The following is a 19,771-nucleotide window of genomic DNA, read 5'->3' as shown; positions in this document are numbered from 1 at the left end:
GCCCGTTTTGAACAAAATGCCGCAAATCATGAATGCAGCGTCCGATTACGATGAAACTTTGAACGCACATTCACACTATGTTGAGGAAGAAATGCCACGCTTTTCACATTGGCCTGTTATAGCGCCACCAGCAGGTCTAATTTTAGCAAAACACATTTTTGGAACAAAATGCCTCAAATCATGAATGCAGTTTCTGATTGCCGTGAAAGACCTATAGAATAAATGGCACCCTTTTCACATTGGCCTATTATAGCGCCACCAGGAGGCCAGAATAACGTACCTGACCTGGCGGAGACCTGTGCTCTGAGGAGCACTTTTTCTAGTTCACTTGTTTTTTTCCTTTTCTATGTAGCTCTGTTCTGTGACTATTACAACCCAACTGGAGGATGTGAATGGCATTACCAGCCTTGTGGAAAACCATGCATGAAGACATGCAGGAACCCTTCAGGAGTATGCTCCAATCTGATCCCAGCTCTAGAGGGTATACACAACACATCCATATACTGTAGTATATACATATCAGTGTTGATTTTGTTGACTAAAACTATGACAAAACACTGTTGGTCAATACCTTTTTTCACTGACAAAAACAAAATAAAAACTAAGACTAAATATAAATATATTGACAATTTTGTCAACAAATGAACACTAGACTAAAATTTTAGGGTGGGACTAGTGGAGAAGAGATCCAGTAGAAGAGATCCAGTAGAACTAAGTACAAGTCGTTTAATGTTTGGTTGCACTCGGGTGTTTTGCGCTCTGAAAATAGCAGATCTACAAGCTCACAACGCGTCGCACTGCGACGCGTTGTGAGCTTGTAGATCTGCTATTTTCAACATGCAACCAGGTGTAAAATCAGCCATTACGACGCCATCAAGGCACCGCCAAAATACATTTTAGTCGACTAAATCAACTGTAGATTTAGTCGACTAAAACTTGACAAGAAATAAAACATTTCAGATGTACTAAAATATGACTAAAACAAAATTGTATTCAAAAGACTAAAACTAAATCAAAATGTGCTGTCAAAATCAATACTGATATATGAGCCTGAGCCTCTATCTGTTCTGTGGTCTGACTGGAATGAACCGTGTTTGTTCTAAAGGCTGCTATCCCACATGTCCTCCTCAACGAGCTTATCTGGAAGAGAGCAGCATGCAGTGTGTTGCAGAGAAGGGCTGTGGATGTTACGACGGAGAAGGACAGCATTACAAGGAAGGAGAATCCATGCCCTCAGAGATGAACTGTTACACATGGTACTTGAAAAATGTACTTAAAGGGATATAGTTCACCCCCCAAAAAAAACTTTTTTCCCTATGGATTAGTCACTTGAATTCATGGATATCTTTTTGTTTTTTGTCACATTGTCACAAGACAATAATTTGATGACCAGCGGACCGGTAGGCAGCGGTTCCCGTAGGAGACACAAAGGAGACTCTTTGTGTCTCCTACCAAATTATTGGTTTAGGAATGAGACAAAAACAAAAGAATATCCATGAATTCAAGTCTCCATGGGGTGACTAATCCATAGAAAAAAAGTCATTTTGGCGGTGAACTTATCTCTTAAACTGTTCTAAAAGAAAAACTGTTAATATCATAAAATTACAAAACCACTTTTGATATTTGATGCCAAACAACACAAATGTTTCTGCTTTGTTTTTTTTAGTCGCTGTTCATCAGCAAAGCGCAATTGCTACTACAATATCAAGGGTGAGTATAATAATAATAATATTAATAATAATAATAATTTCGTCCCCATTCCTTTGGGGGTGTTTTTGTCCCTGCATATTTGCACATGTGTCAAATATGTCTACACCCACACGTCTTGTTCCATCTGTTTACCCGAGATATGACTGATGAGGTAATTTTGACCTTGACCCTCATTGTGACCTTGACCTTTGTCCTTTTTTGACCCAAAACTTAAATCATGTCTTTAAGGGGCGGCCTGTCGATCATTAAACTTAAATCATGTCTTTGAGGGACAGCCAGCAGATCATTAAACTTAAATCATCTCTTTGAGGGGCAGCCTGTCGATCATTAAACTTAAATCATGTCTTTGAGGGACAGCCAGCAGATCATTAAACTTAAATCATCTCTTTGGGGGGCAGCCAATAGATCATTAAACTTAAATCATCTCTTTGGGGGGCAGCCAATAGATCATTAAACTTAAATCATATCTTTGGGGGGCAGCCAGTAGATCATTAAACTTAAATCATATCTTTGGGGGGCAGCCAGTAGATCATTAAACTTAAATCATATCTTTGGGGGGCAGCCAGTAGATCATTAAACTTAAATCATGTCTTTGGTTGGCAGCCAGCAGATCATTAAACTTAAATCATCTCTTTGGGGGCCAGCCAGTAGATCATTAAACTTAAATCATCTCTTTGGGGGGCAGCCAGTAGATCATTAAACTTAAATCATGTCTTTGGGGGCCAGCCAGTAGATCATTAAACTTAAAGGGTCTACACCATGAATGTTACATTTTTCTTCTTTTTTGTGTGTTTTTGGTCTCCCCTACCTCTCTTCTAACCTCAAAAATACCCCAGTTTGAACACTCAGGCTTTCACAGCAAATCTGGGGTTTTCTGTAAATTGGTCTAAAAACAGGCCAAACTGATTTGGTCCCAAAAGTGATGTCACTTGCGTGAACAATTCCTCCCGTTTTTCAGTTCCAACCAAAATAAAAAATAAAAAAAATCTTAAAAAATAAATAAATATGTATTTCTTATTTTTTTCTTATTTAAAAAAAAAACTTTTTCCACACAGAACCAGGAGATAACATGCATAAAAACTGGCTCAATAGTGCCCCGTGCCAAATAGGACAATGTGGTATTGCAGGTGAAAGTGCTTTATAAGCCAGAGAGAAGTTAGTTGGAATGAGTATATCTGAGGCTTGATTTAGGCTCAAACCTTTTGTATCGTTTGAGGGACATAAACAATGATATTAATTATTATTATTATTTTTTTTAATTCATGGTGTAGACCCTTTAAATTATGTCTTCGGGGGGCAGCCAGTAAATCATTAAACTTAAATCTTATCTTTGGGGGGCAGCCAGTAAATCATTAAACTTAAATCTTTAGGGGGCAGCCAGTAGATCATTAAACTTAAATCATAACTTTAGGGGGCAGCCAGTAATCATTAAACTTAAATCTTTAGGGGGCAGCCAGTAGATCATTAAACTTAAATCATGTCTTTAGGGGGCAGCCAGTAGATCATTAAACTTAGATCATGTCATTGGGGGGCAGCCAGTAGATCATTAAACTTAGATCATGTGTTTGGGGGGCAGCCAGCAGATCCTTAAACCAGGTTTCATATGAAATCTCCTGGGGAAAGGGGGCGTGGCTTTAAAAAAGGCCCCAAAAAAGGCATTCTCTGCAAAGTGTGAGTGTGTGCTTTGTGATGATTGGTTCTGTAATAATGGGAACCTAGAATGGTTACCCTGTCTAAAAAACCCCGAAAGAAACCCTGTCTACCCACTAGAGGGCAGTGCAGTGCTACTTTGACGACATGGTCATCTCTAGCTCACGCCACACGAGAGAACAGACGAATACAGACGCTGCAAACTTATAACGCACTTTCATTTAGGGCTTGTCTGTCCGAGTCACACCACAGTCATAACTGGATATGTGTCTCTGTTCTAGCTTGCGATTGCACCTACCAAGGAAAACTATACGATTATGGAGAAACGATCTACCACACCCACGATGGAGACGGAAGCTGCATAAAGGCTGTTTGCAAAGAAAATGGAACCATTTCCAGGGTCATCGAGCCTTGTGCCACAACTACAGGCCCGACTACAACTACAACCCCCCAAACTACAACACCCTTTGTATTTTCCACAACTGGTGAGTAACTTAAAATTGACGTCTGTTATATCAATTGATTTTCATTTATCAATGTTCCTTTTCAAATACTTTGATGATTTATTCTCTTGAGCTCAGCCTGTGTCATTCAGAATCTGATTGTGACATCTAACATTCATACAATGAATGTGGTTGCCGTGACGAACCAATGTTAAATAATTAACACAGTGCTACTGGCTGATATGGCTTTAGCTGCTGCTGATTGGTTAGCTGCCTTATAGACCATAGGGCTGATATGACAGCTGACCAAATGAAGACGAGCTTATCACCCTTGCTCCTTTTGTAATCCACAGAAAAACCTACAACCATTCCAACTACACTAAAACCCACCTCAACTACGGAAAAGCCTACTACAGAAAAGCTTACGACCACTACTAACACTACCCCTACTTCTACAACAGTGCAGCCAACCACAACCTGCCATGTGTGTAAATGGTCAGATTGGACAAGTAACCATTACCCTTCAAGTGGTGATGATGACGAAACTGAAAGCATAAAAGATATAAAGAATCTTGACTTGAGCGTTTGTACCAAACCTTTAGAAATTGAGTGCCGTGCCAAACAATACAAAGATAAGTCTTTGGCTCAGGTAGGACAAAAAGTTACATGTGACCCAACAGTTGGACTGATTTGTAAAGGCCAGGACCAAGGTTTACCACCTGTTTGCCTTGACTACGAAATACGAGTCAAATGTTGCATTGACACATGCGTTTCTACCACAGCTGCAACTACTATCGTAAAAACAACCACAGAAAAGGCTGCAATAACGACCACAGAAAAGCCTACGACCACTACAAAAGCCACAACAAAAAAGCCTACAATAAAAACCACAGAAAAGCCTACAATAACAACCACAGAAAAGCCTACCACAACCACAGAAAAGCCTACGACCACTACAAAAGTAACAACAGAAAAGCCTACAATAAAAACCACAGAAAAGACTACAATAACAACCACAGAAAAGTCTACCACAACCACAGAAAAGCCTACCACAACCACAGAAAAGCCTACCACAACCACAGAAAAGCCTGCCACAACCACAGAAATGCCTACGACCACTACAAAAGCAACAACAGAAAAGGCTACAATAAAAACCACAGAAAAGCCTACCACAACCACAGAAAAGCCGACAACCACTCCAAAGGCAACGACAAAAACGCCTACGACAACTACAGAAAAGCCTACAATAACAACCACAGAAAAGATAATAACAGAAAAGCCTGCAATACAAACCACTGAAAAGTCTACAACCTGCCATATGTGTAAATGGTCAGATTGGACAAGTAACCATTACCCTTCAAGTGGTGATGATGACGAAACTGAAAGCATAAAAGATATAAAGAATCTTGACTTGAGCGTTTGTACCAAACCTTTAGAAATTGAGTGCCGTGCCAAACAATACAAAGATAAGTCTTTGGCTCAGGTAGGACAAAAAGTTACATGTGACCCAACAGTTGGACTGATTTGTAAAGGCCAGGACCAAGGTTTACCACCTGTTTGCCTTGACTACGAAATACGAGTCAAATGTTGCATTGACACATGCGTCTCTACCACAGCTGCAACTACTATCGTTAAAACAACCACAGAAAAGCCTGCAATAACGACCACAGAAAAGCCTACGACCACAACAAAAGCCACAACAGAAAAGCCTACAATAAAAACCACAGAAAAGCCTACAATAACAACCACAGAAAAGCCTACCACAACCACAGAAAAGCCTACCACAACCACAGAAAAGCCTACGACCACTACAAAAGCAACAACAGAAAAGCCTACAATAAAAACCACAGAAAAGCCTACAATAACAACCACAGAAAAGCCTACCACAACCACAGAAAAGCCTACGACCACTACAAAAGCAACAACAGAAAAGGCTACAATAAAAACCACAGAAAAGCCTACAATAACAACCACAGAAAAGCCTACCACAACCACAGAAAAGTCTACCACAACCACAGAAAAGCCTACCACAACCACAGAAAAGCCTACGACCACTACAAAAGCAACAACAGAAAAGGCTACAATAAAAACCACAGAAAAGCCTACCACAACCACAGAAAAGCCGACAACCACTCCAAAGGCAACGACAAAAACGCCTACGACAACCACAGAAAAGCCTACAATAACAACCACAAAAAAGCCCACAATAACAACCACTGAAAAGGCTCCAACCTGCCATGTGTGTAAATGGTCAGATTGGACAAGTAACCATTACCCTTCAAGTGGTGATGATGACGAAACTGAAAGCATAAAAGATATAAAGAATCTTGACTTGAGCGTTTGTACCAAACCTTTAGAAATTGAGTGCCGTGCCAAACAATACAAAGATAAGTCTTTGGCTCAGGTAGGACAAAAACTTACATGTGACCCAACAGTTGGACTGATTTGTAAAGGCCAGGACCAAGGTTTACCACCTGTTTGCCTTGACTACGAAATACGAGTCAAATGTTGCATTGACACATGCGTCTCTACCACAGCTGCAACTACTATCTTAAAAACAACCACAGAAAAGCCTGCAATAACGACCACAGAAAAGCCTACGACCACTACAAAAGCCACAACAGAAAAGCCTACAATAAAAACCACAGAAAAGCCTACAATAACAACCACAGAAAAACCTACCACAACCACAGAAAAGCCTACCACAACCACAGAAAAGCCTACCATAACCACAGAAAAGCCTACGACCACTACAAAAGAAACAACAGAAAAGGCTACAATAAAGACCACAGAAAAGCCTACCACAACCACAGAAAGGCCGACAACAACTCCAAAGGCAACGACAAAAACGCCTACGACAACCAAAGAAAAGCCTACAATAACAACCACAAAAAAGCCTACAATAACAACCACTGAAAAGGCTCCAACCTGCCATGTGTGTAAATGGTCAGATTGGACAAGTAACCATTACCCTTCAAGTGGTGATAATGACGAAACTGAAAGCATAAAAGATATAAAGAATCTTGACTTGAGCGTTTGTACCAAGCCTTTAGAAATTGAGTGCCGTGCCAAACAATACAAAGATAAGTCTTTGGCTCAGGTAGGACAAAAAGTTACATGTGACCCAACAGTTGGACTGATTTGTAAAGGCCAGGACCAAGGTTTACCACCTGTTTGCCTTGACTACGAAATACGAGTCAAATGTTGCATTGACACATGCGTTTCTACCACAGCTGCAACTACTATCGTAAAAACAACCACAGAAAAGCCTGCAATAACGACCACAGAAAAGCCTACAACCACAACAAAAGCAACAACAGAAAAGCCTACAATAGAAACCACGGAAAAGCCTACAATAACAACCACAGAAAAGCCTACCACAACCACAGAAAAGCCTACCACAACCACAGAAAAGCCTACGACCACTACAAAAGCAACAACAGAAAAGGCTACAATAAAAACCACAGAAAAGCCTACCACAACCACAGAAAAGCCGACAACCACTCCAAAGGCAACGACAAAAACGCCTACGACAACCACAGAAAGGCCTACAATAACAACCACAAAAAAGCCTACAATAACAACCACTGAAAAGGCTCCAACCTGCCATGTGTGTAAATGGTCAGATTGGACAAGTAACCATTACCCTTCAAGTGGTGATGATGACGAAACTGAAAGCATAAAAGATATAAAGAATCTTGACTTGAGCGTTTGTACCAAAGCTTTAGAAATTGAGTGCCGTGCCAAACAATACAAAGATAAGTCTTTGGCTCAGGTAGAACAAAAAGTTACATGTGACCCAACAGTTGGACTGATTTGTAAAGGCCAGGACCAAGGTTTACCACCTGTTTGCCTTGACTACGAAATACGAGTCAAATGTTGCATTGACACATGCGTCTCTACCACAGCTGCAACTACTATCGTAAAAACAACCACAGAAAAGACTGCAATAACGACCACAGAAAAGCCTACAATAGCAACCACAGAAAAGCCTACCACAACCACAGAAAAGCCTACCACAACCACAGAAAAGCCTACGACCACTACAAAAGCAACAACAGAAAAGGCTACAATAAAAACCACAGAAAAGCCTACCACAACCACAGAAAAGCCGACAACCACTCCAAAGAAAACGACAAAAATGCCTACGACAACCACAGAAAAGCCTACAATAACAACCACAAAAAAGCCTACAATAACAACCACAGAAAAGCTTACAATAACAACCACAGAAACGCCTACAATAACAACCACAGAAAAGATAATAACAGAAAAGCCTGCAATACAAACCACTGAAAAGTCTACAACCTGCCATGTGTGTAAATGGTCAGATTGGACAAGTAACCATTACCCTTCAAATGGTGATGATGACGAAACTGAAAGCATAAAAGATATAAAGAGTCTTGACTTGAGCGTTTGTACCAAACCTTTAGAAATTGAGTGCCGTGCCAAACAATACAAAGATAAGTCTTTGGCTCAGGTAGGACAAAAAGTTACATGTGACCCAACAGTTGGACTGATTTGTAAAGGCCAGGACCAAGGTTTACCACCTGTTTGCCTTGACTACGAAATACGAGTCAAATGTTGCATTGACACATGCGTTTCTACCACAGCTGCAACTACTATCGTAAAAACAACCACAGAAAAGCCTGCAATAACGACCACAGAAAAGCCTACGACCACTACAAAAGCCACAACAGAAAAGCCTACAATAAAAACCACAGAAAAGCCTACCACAACCACAGAAAAGCCTACGACCACTACAAAAGCAACAACAGAAAAGCCTACAATAAAAACCACAGAAAAGCCTACAATAACAACCACAGAAAAGCCTACCACAACCACAGAAAAGCCTACCACACCCACAGAAAATCCTACCACAACCACAGAAAAGCCTACCACAACCACAGAAAAGCCTACGACCACTACAAAAGCAACAACAGAAAAGGCTACAATAAAAACCACAGAAAAGCCTACCACAACCACAGAAAAGCCGACAACCACTCCAAAGGCAACGACAAAAATGCCTACGACAACTACAGAAAAGCCTACAATAACAACCACAGAAAAGCTTACAATAACAACCACACAAACGCCTACAATAACAACCACAGAAAAGATAATAACAGAAAAGCCTGCAATACAAACCACTGAAAAGTCTACAACCTGCCATGTGTGTAAATGGTCAGATTGGACAAGTAACCATTACCCTTCAAGTGGTGATGATGACGAAACTGAAAGCATAAAAGATATAAAGAATCTTGACTTGAGCGTTTGTACCAAACCATTAGAAATTGAGTGCCGTGCCAAACAATACAAAGATAAGTCTTTGGCTCAGGTAGGACAAAAAGTTACATGTGACCCAACAGTTGGACTGATTTGTAAAGGCCAGGACCAAGGTTTACCACCTGTTTGCCTTGACTACGAAATACGAGTCAAATGTTGCATTGACACATGCGTCTCTACCACAGCTGCAACTACTATCGTTAAAACAACCACAGAAAAGCCTGCAATAACGACCACAGAAAAGCCTACGACCACAACAAAAGCCACAACAGAAAAGCCTACAATAAAAACCACAGAAAAGCCTACAATAACAACCACAGAAAAGACTACCACAACCACAGAAAAGCCTACGACCACTACAACAGCAACAACAGAAAAGCCTACAATAAAAACCACATATAAGCCTACAATAACAACCACAGAAAAGCCTACCACAACCACAGAAAAGCCTACCACAACCACAGAAAAGCCTACGACCACTACAAAAGCAACAACAGAAAAGGCTACAATAAAAACCACAGAAAAGCTTACCACAACCACAGAAAAGCCGACAACCACTCCAAAGGCAACGACAAAAACGCCTACGACAACCACAGAAAAGCCTACAATAACAACCACAAAAAAGCCTACAATAACAACCACTGAAAAGGCTCCAACCTGCCATGTGTGTAAATGGTCAGATTGGACAAGTAACCATTACCCTTCAAGTGGTGATGATGACGAAACTGAAAGCATAAAAGATATAAAGAATCTTGACTTGAGCGTTTGTACCAAAGCTTTAGAAATTGAGTGCCGTGCCAAACAATACAAAGATAAGTCTTTGGCTCAGGTAGGACAAAAAGTTACATGTGACCCAAAAGTTGGACTGATTTGTAAAGGCCAGGACCAAGGTTTACCACCTGTTTGCCTTGACTACGAAATACGAGTCAAATGTTGCATTGACACGTGCGTCTCTACCACAGCTGCAACTACTATCGTAAAAACAACCACAGAAAAGCATGCAATAACGACCACAAAAAATCCTACGACAACTACAAAAGCCACAACAGAAAAGCCTACAATAAAAACCACAGAAAAGCCTACAATAACAACCACAGAAAAGCCTACGACCACTACAAAAGCAACAACAGAAAAGCCTACAATAAAAACCACAGAAAAGACTACAATAACAACCACAGAAAAGCCTACCACAACCACAGAAAAGCCTACCACAACCACAGAAAAGCCTACGACCACTACAAAAGCAACAACAGAAAAGCCTACAATAAAAACCACAGAAAATCCTACAATAACAACCACAGAAAAGCCTACCACAACCACAGAAAAGCCTACCACAACCACAGAAAAGTCTACCACAACCACAGAAAAGCCTACCACCACTACAAAAGCAACAACAGAAAAGGCTACAATAAAAACCACAGAAAAGCCTACCACAACCACAGAAAAGCCGACAACCACTCCAAAGGCAACGACAAACACGCCTACGACAACCACAGAAAAGCCTACAATAACAACCACAGAAAAGCCTACCACAACCACAGAAAAGTCTACCACAACCACAGAAAAGCCTACGACCACTACAAAAGCAACAACAGAAAAGCCTACAATAAAAACCACAGAAAAGCCTACAATAACAACCACAGAAAAGCCTACCACAACCACAGAAAAGTCTACCACAACCACAGAAAAGCCTACCACAACCACAGAAAATTCTACGACCACTACAAAAGCAACAACAGAAAAGGCTACAATAAAAACCACAGAAAAGCCTACCACAACCACAGAAAAGCCGACAACCACTCCAAAGGCAACGACAAAAACGCCTACGACAACCACAGAAAAGCCTACAATAACAACCACAAAAAAGCCTACAATAACAACCACAGAAAAGCTTACAATAACAACCACAGAAACGCCTACAATAACAACCAAAGAAAAGACTACAATTATAATAACAGAAAAGCCTGCAATACAAACCACTGAAAAGTCTACAACCTGCCATGTGTGTAAATGGTCAGATTGGACAAGTAACCATTACCCTTCAAATGGTGATGATGACGAAACTGAAAGCATAAAAGATATAAAGAATCTTGACTTGAGCGTTTGTACCAAACCTTTAGAAATTGAGTGCCGTGCCAAACAATACAAAGATAAGTCTTTGTCTCAGGTAGGACAAAAAGTTACATGTGACCCAACAGCTGGACTGATTTGTAAAGGCCAGGACCAAGGTTCACCACCTGTTTGCTTTGACTACGAAATACGAGTCAAATGTTGTATTGACACATGCGTCTCTACCACAGCTGCAACTACTATCGTAAAAACAACCACAGAAAAGCCTGCAATAACGACCACAGAAAAGCCTACGACCACTACAAAAGCCACAACAGAAAAGCCTACAACAAAAAACACAGAAAAGCCTACAATAACAACCACAGAAAAGCCTACCACAACCACAGAAAAGCCTACGACCACTACAAAAGCAACAACAGAAAAGGCTACAATAAAAACCACAGAAAAGGCTTCAATAACAACCACAGAAAAGCCTACAATAAAAACCACAGAAAAGCCTACAATAACAACCACAGAAAAGCCTACCACAACCACAGAAAAGCCTACGACCACTACAAAAGCAACAACAGAAAAGGCTACAATAAAAACCACAGAAAAGCCTACCACAACCACAGAAAAGCCGACAACCACTCCAAAGGCAACGACAAACACGCCTACGACAACCACAGACAAGCCTACAATAACAACCACAGAAAAGCCTACAATAACAACCACAGAAAAGTCTACCACAACCACAGAAAAGCCTACGACCACTACAAAAGCAACAACAGAAAAGCCTACAATAAAAACCACAGAAAAGCCTACAATAACAACCACAGAAAAGCCTACCACAACCACAGAAAAGCCTACGACCACTACAAAAGCAACAACAGAAAAGGCTACAATAAAAACCACAGAAAAGCCTACCACAACCACAGAAAAGCCGACAACCACTCCAAAGGCAACGACAAACACGCCTACGACAGAAAAGCCTACCACAACCACAGAAAAGCCTACCACAACCACAGAAAAGCCTACGACCACTACAAAAGCAACAACAGAAAAGCCTACAATGAAAACCACAGAAAAGCCTACAATAACAACCACAGAAAAGCCAACCACTCCAAAGGCAACGACAAAAACGCCTACGACAACCACAGAAAAGCCTACAATAACAACCACAGGAAAGCCTACTATAACACCATCACAAACACCAACACAGCCCTTAACAACAGTATGTTCCTGCAAATACAAAGATCAGTATTTCTCCCCTGGTAAGTTAGACACAATAGTTATTTCTTCATTAAATGTTATTCATGTTATGCTCTTAAGTATTTTCCAGTGCATACAATGGTCACATTTTACTTGATAATTCAAATTTATACACGTAATTAACACTTAATTACTGATTAATTAATGATGACCTCATACATTAATTCATCGAGAATTTATCATGAACTCATCATTATTCACTAACTAATGGTGAGGTCACTATGACTTAACCAAGTGTTATCAAGTATTTCATAAGTTTAGGACGTTGTGTCACTGTTACATGCCCAGGATGAGTGCTCACAGGCGGGTAGGAGTAGCGAGGACAGTCAGTCTCTGAACGACCACCAGAGACCGACCATTTAATTAAGCCTTAAGACCAATTAAACGTTAATTATATTCCTAGATTCTCATCAAGCTCAAATAAATTGTGACCCATACGGTACATGTGACGATGATCTAAGGTGACCTTTTCACCACTCTCAGGTACTTTCATGTATAACCAGACTGACGGAGCAGGCTGGTGCTTCACTGCATTCTGCAGCTCCTCCTGTAAGGTGGAGAAGCAGGCCAGGCCGTGCCAGTACACCACCACTGTTCCTGTAATCAGCACCACCACACCCCTACCATCCACAGACTGCATCCATCTTGAGCCACCACGAAAGGTACAATTCAACATGGTCGCATGCAAACAGCAAAGCTTTCCACAAATTGTGACAACGTTACACAAAGTGTAGATTTAACACAATTCAGTCAGAGACGCTTCAGCAGAAACAGTGGGAGCACTATTACCATCCACATGACATGATACACTTAAAATACATGGATTATTTTATTGTTTACTTTGTTGGTATAACCTCAGAAATAAAGAGTCAGAAACCAATACACATAAGACATACAGCTTTAAGGATTATATTAATTGTCGCAGCGATGAAGACGTGACACTGGTACAAACGGTTTGTCTCAAAACTGCTGAACACAACCAGCCTTTTATATTATGTAAAACACCCATGAGACTCTCATTCTCATTCTATTCATGAACCACCAATCTATGAATCTGCTCTGATATCTATTGTACCGACGACAACAACACATGGTAGCAAACTATAGATCTCTGAACCAGCCTAGTTCTGTAGGTCAGAGGTTAGTAGACACAAAGTTTACTTCTCCAAAATAATGAATTCAGTTATTATAATGACAATGTTATGCTGCTTACTCTTACTTTCTTCTGACTGGGTGGCTGCTTAGTAGGAGACCCGTCATCAAATTATTGATTATTATTGGCTTAGGAATGCGACAAGAAAACAAAAGAATATCCATGAATTCAAGGCTTTATGCGGTTTGTAATTGATATAGAATAAGTCATTTTTAGGGTGAACTACTCCTTTAAGTTGCAAGAAGAATATCAGCGTATTGTACACGATACAGGTTAGGGTTGGAGAGTTGGGTTATATTCAGGTCCGCCCCCAATGTTCATTACATGATACAGGTTAGGGTTGGGGAGTTGGGTTATATTCAGGTATGCTCCCAAGTGTTCAACATGTCTGTCTCTGTACTCCTAATAGCATGGTGATGTCTGGAAGTCCGGCAAATGTACCACTCAAACATGCAAGAGTGGTAAAGTCATTACAGAATATCTTCCCTGTCCGGCGCTGATTAAACCTGCATGTGGAAATAATTTCCGACCGGTTAAGGTTTATGATCAGAATGGCTGCTGTTTCCAATATGAGTGTAAATGTAAGTTGAAATCGCCACTAAACTTCATTCAAAATAAATCTAAATTCAAGACATTTTCTCACTTAGTTAGTGACAGGCTATATTTGTTTGTAACATGATCCTTTATGCCATTATTTCATTTTTCAGGTGTGTGCTATGGCTGGGGCGATCCTCATTATGTCACATTTGACGGTCAATACTACAGTTTCCAGGGAAATTGCACCTATGTCTTGGTTAAAGAGATTCTTCCAAAATACAATTTCACCATTCTTATCGACAACGAGAACTGTGATTTAGGTGGATTCGTATCGTCCATACGCGGCATGACGGTGCATTACAAAACACACGAGATTACCCTTCGGCAAGAGAGAAACCCCACCGTGAACATGGTAACTATATATTATGTCATTTCAATTTCAATTCTGGTGACAGCTGTATGTAATGTGTCGCCATTCTCAATATAATGAGGCCATTAAGACTGGGAACGCATCTGTGGGTCATTTTTAGATTTTCAAAAATAGCAGATATACAAGCTCACAGCGCGGCACCGAGTTATGAGCTTGTAGATCAGCTTTTTTTTTAAATCGTGGAAATCTTTGAATATATATATTTTTCGATCAATCTTCTTCTGGGGGATTCTACTTTTTTTGTTTGTTTTTTTACTCATGTTGCTATAATATCAGTGGTTCTCAAACATTTTTCATGTCAACGACCCCCAAAATGATATGAATTTGTCCGTGGACCCCCTCATCTAAAAATATTTTTGTTACAGGGACCCCCAGAAGCAAAGATTTGAATATATCATGTTCAAGTTTTTTTCAAAAATAGCAGATCTACAAGCTCAGAGCGCGGCACTCGGTGTCGCGCTATGAGCTTGTAGATCTGCTATTTTTGAACAAGCCCAAATTAATCTTTTACCGAAAATATCTGATATTTGATTATTTATTTGCAAATTCCAGGTGCTGGTCAATGGCAAGCGTAAAACTCCAACCTTTTCTAACGATGACTTTACGATAACGAGCAGTGGGATTGAGATGAGGTTGAAAATCCCTGCGATCAAGGCCACTGTGGTGTTCAAAGGGTGGATGTTCAGCGTGGACCTGCCTTATAACCTCTTCAACCGCAACACAGAGGGACAATGTGGTGAGATGATCATCATTCATCATCCTATAATTTGAGAAACCTCTGTTTGTCTGTTAGTGTGTCTGTAGTGTGGTGAGGCCAAAATCTCTTCTGCCGGGTTCTCCTCAGTGGCTGTGTGCAATTGATCTGCATTTGCACAGAGCCATTGACCATTACCATGTGCACGGAACAACCGAAGCCCCGTTTTCTCTTTCCCCAAATGTCAGCTGTTTATTAGCGTTTTTTGTGTTTGCTGGCTCCCGGGTTGCCAAATCATGTGCGCCGGTGTTGCCACATCCGTGAAACGAGCGGACCATCCGTGAAACAAGCGGACCATGACGCACTTTGGGTGCTCATATCCCCCGACGGGTATGGTCTAGTTTGATAGGAATTGGAAAGGCCGTCATGACATTAGATATTATGGGCCCTATGTTGCGTGTCTGGACCAGGTCTTATGGCTTAACTGAAGACTTGGAGGCGTGGCCAATGCTGTTTAACTGTTTTGAGTGGCCAAACAGCATTGGGCACGCCTTCCAGGTCTTAAATTGAATGATCAGACCTGGTACTTAAAGGAGCATTTCACCCCTGGAAGAACTTACAGTCACTCAATGTTAATACTATTTGTAGTAGATAACAGTAGCAAAATTTGAAATGTGCACCCTATGGCCAGAAAAATATAGAAGTCTGTGTGTTTGACTGGGGTTTGACTGGACTGCTGCAATGCTACAATGACCATAATGCTTTGGGGCACTGCCCTTCCTTGTGGGGAGGGGAGGCTGCGTGGGGGTGTGGTCTACATAGTAGTCAGGAAATAAGGTGAGATAAAGAGACTATGAGTCAAATGACTCATAGTCTCTGAGGATATGGATACAAATCTAAAAATACAGATAAAACACAAAAAACACACCAGGATCATGTTTATGGGTCCTAGACCTATAGATAAAAATAGGGGTTTGATGCAAAATCAGCGAAATGTCCCTTTAAAACACGCAAAATAGGGCCCGATATTTCAATTTTGAAGTGTGAAAGTGTAATTTTATAATAGTAACATTATTAACACATGTTGTTAAATATTTCCCTTTTAAAAGGATTCTGTGACAACAACAAGAAAAATGACTGCAGGTTACCAAACGGAAAGACCCATCCCGCTTGTCGTGAAATGGCACATGAGTGGCACGTAGAGGATCCAAAGAAGCCATATTGTAGACCTCCCCCAGAACCACCTACACCATCACCGACCTGTGAAGCTGATGTGTGTGAAGTCATTACTAGCAGGTAAGAGACAACAGTGTAACAAACAAGGTCATGTAAACGTGGTGTAAAGTAACTAAGCGCATTTACTTAAGTACTGTGCTTAAGTACAATGTTGAGGTACTTTTACTTTGCTGGAGTATTTCCAATTGTGTATACTTTTACTTCTACTCCACTAAATCTCTGAGGCAAATATTGTACTTTTACTCCACTACAATTATTTGACAACTTTAGTTACTAGTTACTTTTTACCAGGTGCTCGAAGAGCGCCTGAGTCTACAGAGAGACAGAGACATCATCATCAGCGACACGTAAGCGACACCTATTCGTCATTGGCTGTCCTGGCTGTCCTTCACTCCTTTAAGCCAATGGGGGACACTTCCCCGTCGGTCCGTCCTTTAAGCCAATGGGGAGACGGCCCGTCCTCTGCAGTAACTGCCCTCCGCTCCCCTCATTCACACAGACAGTGCAAGTTGCACTGCAGCCTTAGGCAACAGTTAGTTAGCAAGAGTTAGCCTAAATGCTAGCGTGCTTCATTAGACCTAGTTTGGCTATTAAGTTATTATTTGGCCATGTTCACACTGACTTTCATCTTTGCTATTGCTGGGAAGACCCGTGTGGTGTCACAAAACATTATCAGCGTTTACCGTCGTATATATGTTGCCAGGTTTGGCGAGAAACAAGCAATCCGAAAAACAAGTAATCAGGTCTATGAAAAGAAACACACACACACACACACACACACACACACACACACACACACACACACACACACACACACACACACACACACACACACACACACACACACACAGAGCACCTGGTAGAATATGACTTCAAGTCATTTCTTTCTTGTTAGATATAAATTATGAAACATACGTTAACCACTTTAGCCCTATTGTATACATAGGCTATTTTCAAACATTCGAGTACTTTTACTTTTGGTACTTTAAGTACATTTTGATGCCAATACTTTTGTACTTTAACTCAAGTAACATTTTGAATTCCGGACTCTTACTTGTACTTCTACATTGCAGTATTGATACTTTTACTTAAGTAAAACATTTGGGTACTTTTTCCACCAAAATCCACCTGGATGGATGACACCGTGCTCTTCTCTCCACGTTTTTAAAGTGTGTTTGAGAAATGCCACAAAGTAATCCCGCCAAAGCCATTCTACGACGCCTGCAAGTACGACGTGTGCTACACCAACAAGAGGATGGGCTGCTCCAGTCTGGAGACGTACGCACGCAGGTGTGCTGAAGCATCCATCTGCATAGACTGGAGAGTGGCGACCAATGGAATATGTGGTATGAAGTCTTGGTTATTTGATTTCATGCGGGTCTTTAAATAGGCTCTATGCACAGCAGCCATATTGGAAACAAATTGGGCCTCTTCTTACTTCCTTCACAGGTTTTGCCAATGACACTAATGAAGGCTTTGTTCAATTTCAAGTAGCACAGTGGTTCTCAAACTTTTAATTTCAAGGACCCCCATAACTCTGAGAGTGTACAAATGGAACCAAATGGACCCGTAACACACCTTTTTAAAATGCACAATATCAACACCCTGACTCTGAAGACACAGAGCCTTCATTAGTATCATTGGTAATAGGGATGTCCGATATTATCGGCCTCCCGATATTATCGGCCGATATTAGCATAAAAATTGATATCGGGAAAATATCGGTATCGTTTTTTTTTTTTGCCTTATAAATAAGTTACAGGAGTTCTTACTGTATATGGTGTGTGTGATATGAAATTTGAGCTTACCCTAATCACAATAATCCCCGCATATATCGGTATCGGTTGATATCGGTATCGGTAATTAAGAGTTGGACAATATCGGTATATCGGTTATCGGTAAAAAAGCCAATATCGGACAACCCTAATTGGTAACACCTGTGAAGGAAGTAAGAAGAGGCCCAATTTCTCTCCAAAATGGCTGCTGTGCATAGAGCCTATTGTGTTGGCTTACTGGATCTCAATTCAGATTGTTTTAATGTCCCCTCTTATTGCAGAATATAAATGTCCAAAGGACCAGGTTTACCAGCCTTGTGGCCCCGCTGTTTCACCAACATGTAATGCAAGGTAATGATCAACTTGTTACTCATTTAAGGAGTCAAAGAAATTCAGTTATTTGACTGGATTATGATATTATCAGCACTATAAAGTAATATATATATTATTTTTTAATTAGTTCCCAATGTATTTGTTACTACAGTCTGCATTTCTTGGACTGTAATGTATTTTCTTAATACTTAGGTACAATGAGAAGTTTCTGAAAGCGTGTGAGGGACAACAGGAGCTGGACGGTTGTGATGGTTTTGTGGAGGGCTGTTTCTGTCCTGAGGGGAAAACCCTGTTCCGTTCAAACTCTGACTCCTGTGTTTCTACCTGTGAGAACATGGCATCATTTATGCACATTCTGTGAAACTTTGTTGCACCATCATCTTTCTAAGAGAAAAGTAATATCAAATGAAGTTCTAGTAAAAACTCAAGCGAATCATTTGTTTCTCTTTCATCTTTGTCTCTGTTTAAGGTTGCACTGGACCTGATGGAAAACCTAAAGAGGTACAGTATTCAGTTTACCAAGCCTACTTCACCTCATGGTGTCTGCTATGGTTCACAATATATATCACAATATAGGACCTTCTGCTTCAACCTCAACCTTCAGGGACGTGCACAGATAGACTCTAGGTGGCGCTAGAGCACCTGCCCTTTGCCCTCTTGACCAGAAGTGCCCTTTTGAAAAAAAGAAAAAACAAGTTTTTTGTTTTTCAGTTTACAGCAGGGGTCTTCAACAGGGGGTCCGGGACCCCTAGGGGGTCCTCAGAGTTACTACAGGGGGTCCGCCAAATCTTTATGTGATATGATTTTTCTTTTTACCATAACCACTCGAAACCTAGCATCCCTTTTATGAGGAGAACTTTAGCCAAAAATAGCAGATCTACAAGCCCACAGCGCCTCGTGCTGCGAGGCGTTGTGGGCTTGTAGATCGGCTATTTTTGGCAAAGAGGTAGAGGTGTAGAGGGAAAAAAGAGCAGAACAAGTAAACAAAAAAAAGTATAATCTTAAACACAATTTTATACAATATAGAGGGGTCCCTGCTTCATCTCTCTCAGCTAGGGGGTCCTTGGCCTGAAAACATTGAAGACCCCTGGTTTACAGTATGTAGCCAATGGTGACATCGATCAATTCTGGATTAAAAGCTTCTAATATATTAACAATTCCCCAAAATGTGCGTTGCAATTTTCTTCTATAAATCTCACACTA

The 19,771-nt window shown here is 40.7% G+C and overlaps 1 protein-coding gene across 1 annotated transcript in view; it reads left to right on the top strand.

Moving 5' to 3' along the window:
• The window catches only part of LOC311048065 (uncharacterized protein), a 57,951-nt gene that overhangs the window by 25,997 nt on the left and 12,183 nt on the right, over positions 1 to 19,771 (top strand). The window contains exons 26-39 of the mRNA XM_084061085.1: positions 353 to 481; positions 1,106 to 1,256; positions 1,667 to 1,710; positions 3,642 to 3,845; positions 4,157 to 12,412; positions 12,894 to 13,072; positions 13,973 to 14,144; positions 14,271 to 14,512; positions 15,083 to 15,266; positions 16,334 to 16,520; positions 17,631 to 17,806; positions 18,517 to 18,586; positions 18,761 to 18,894; positions 19,038 to 19,069. Coding sequence (XP_083917211.1) covers positions 353 to 481; positions 1,106 to 1,256; positions 1,667 to 1,710; positions 3,642 to 3,845; positions 4,157 to 12,412; positions 12,894 to 13,072; positions 13,973 to 14,144; positions 14,271 to 14,512; positions 15,083 to 15,266; positions 16,334 to 16,520; positions 17,631 to 17,806; positions 18,517 to 18,586; positions 18,761 to 18,894; positions 19,038 to 19,069 — 10,160 coding nt within the window. The remainder of the gene's footprint in view (positions 1 to 352; positions 482 to 1,105; positions 1,257 to 1,666; positions 1,711 to 3,641; positions 3,846 to 4,156; positions 12,413 to 12,893; positions 13,073 to 13,972; positions 14,145 to 14,270; positions 14,513 to 15,082; positions 15,267 to 16,333; positions 16,521 to 17,630; positions 17,807 to 18,516; positions 18,587 to 18,760; positions 18,895 to 19,037; positions 19,070 to 19,771) is intronic.

This window comes from Gymnoscopelus microlampas (genome assembly GCF_963454915.1).
Source record: "Gymnoscopelus microlampas genome assembly, chromosome: 6".
In the NCBI taxonomy this organism is placed as follows: Eukaryota; Metazoa; Chordata; class Actinopteri; order Myctophiformes; family Myctophidae; genus Gymnoscopelus; species Gymnoscopelus microlampas.
This window is presented reverse-complemented; position numbering and strand designations above follow the sequence as displayed.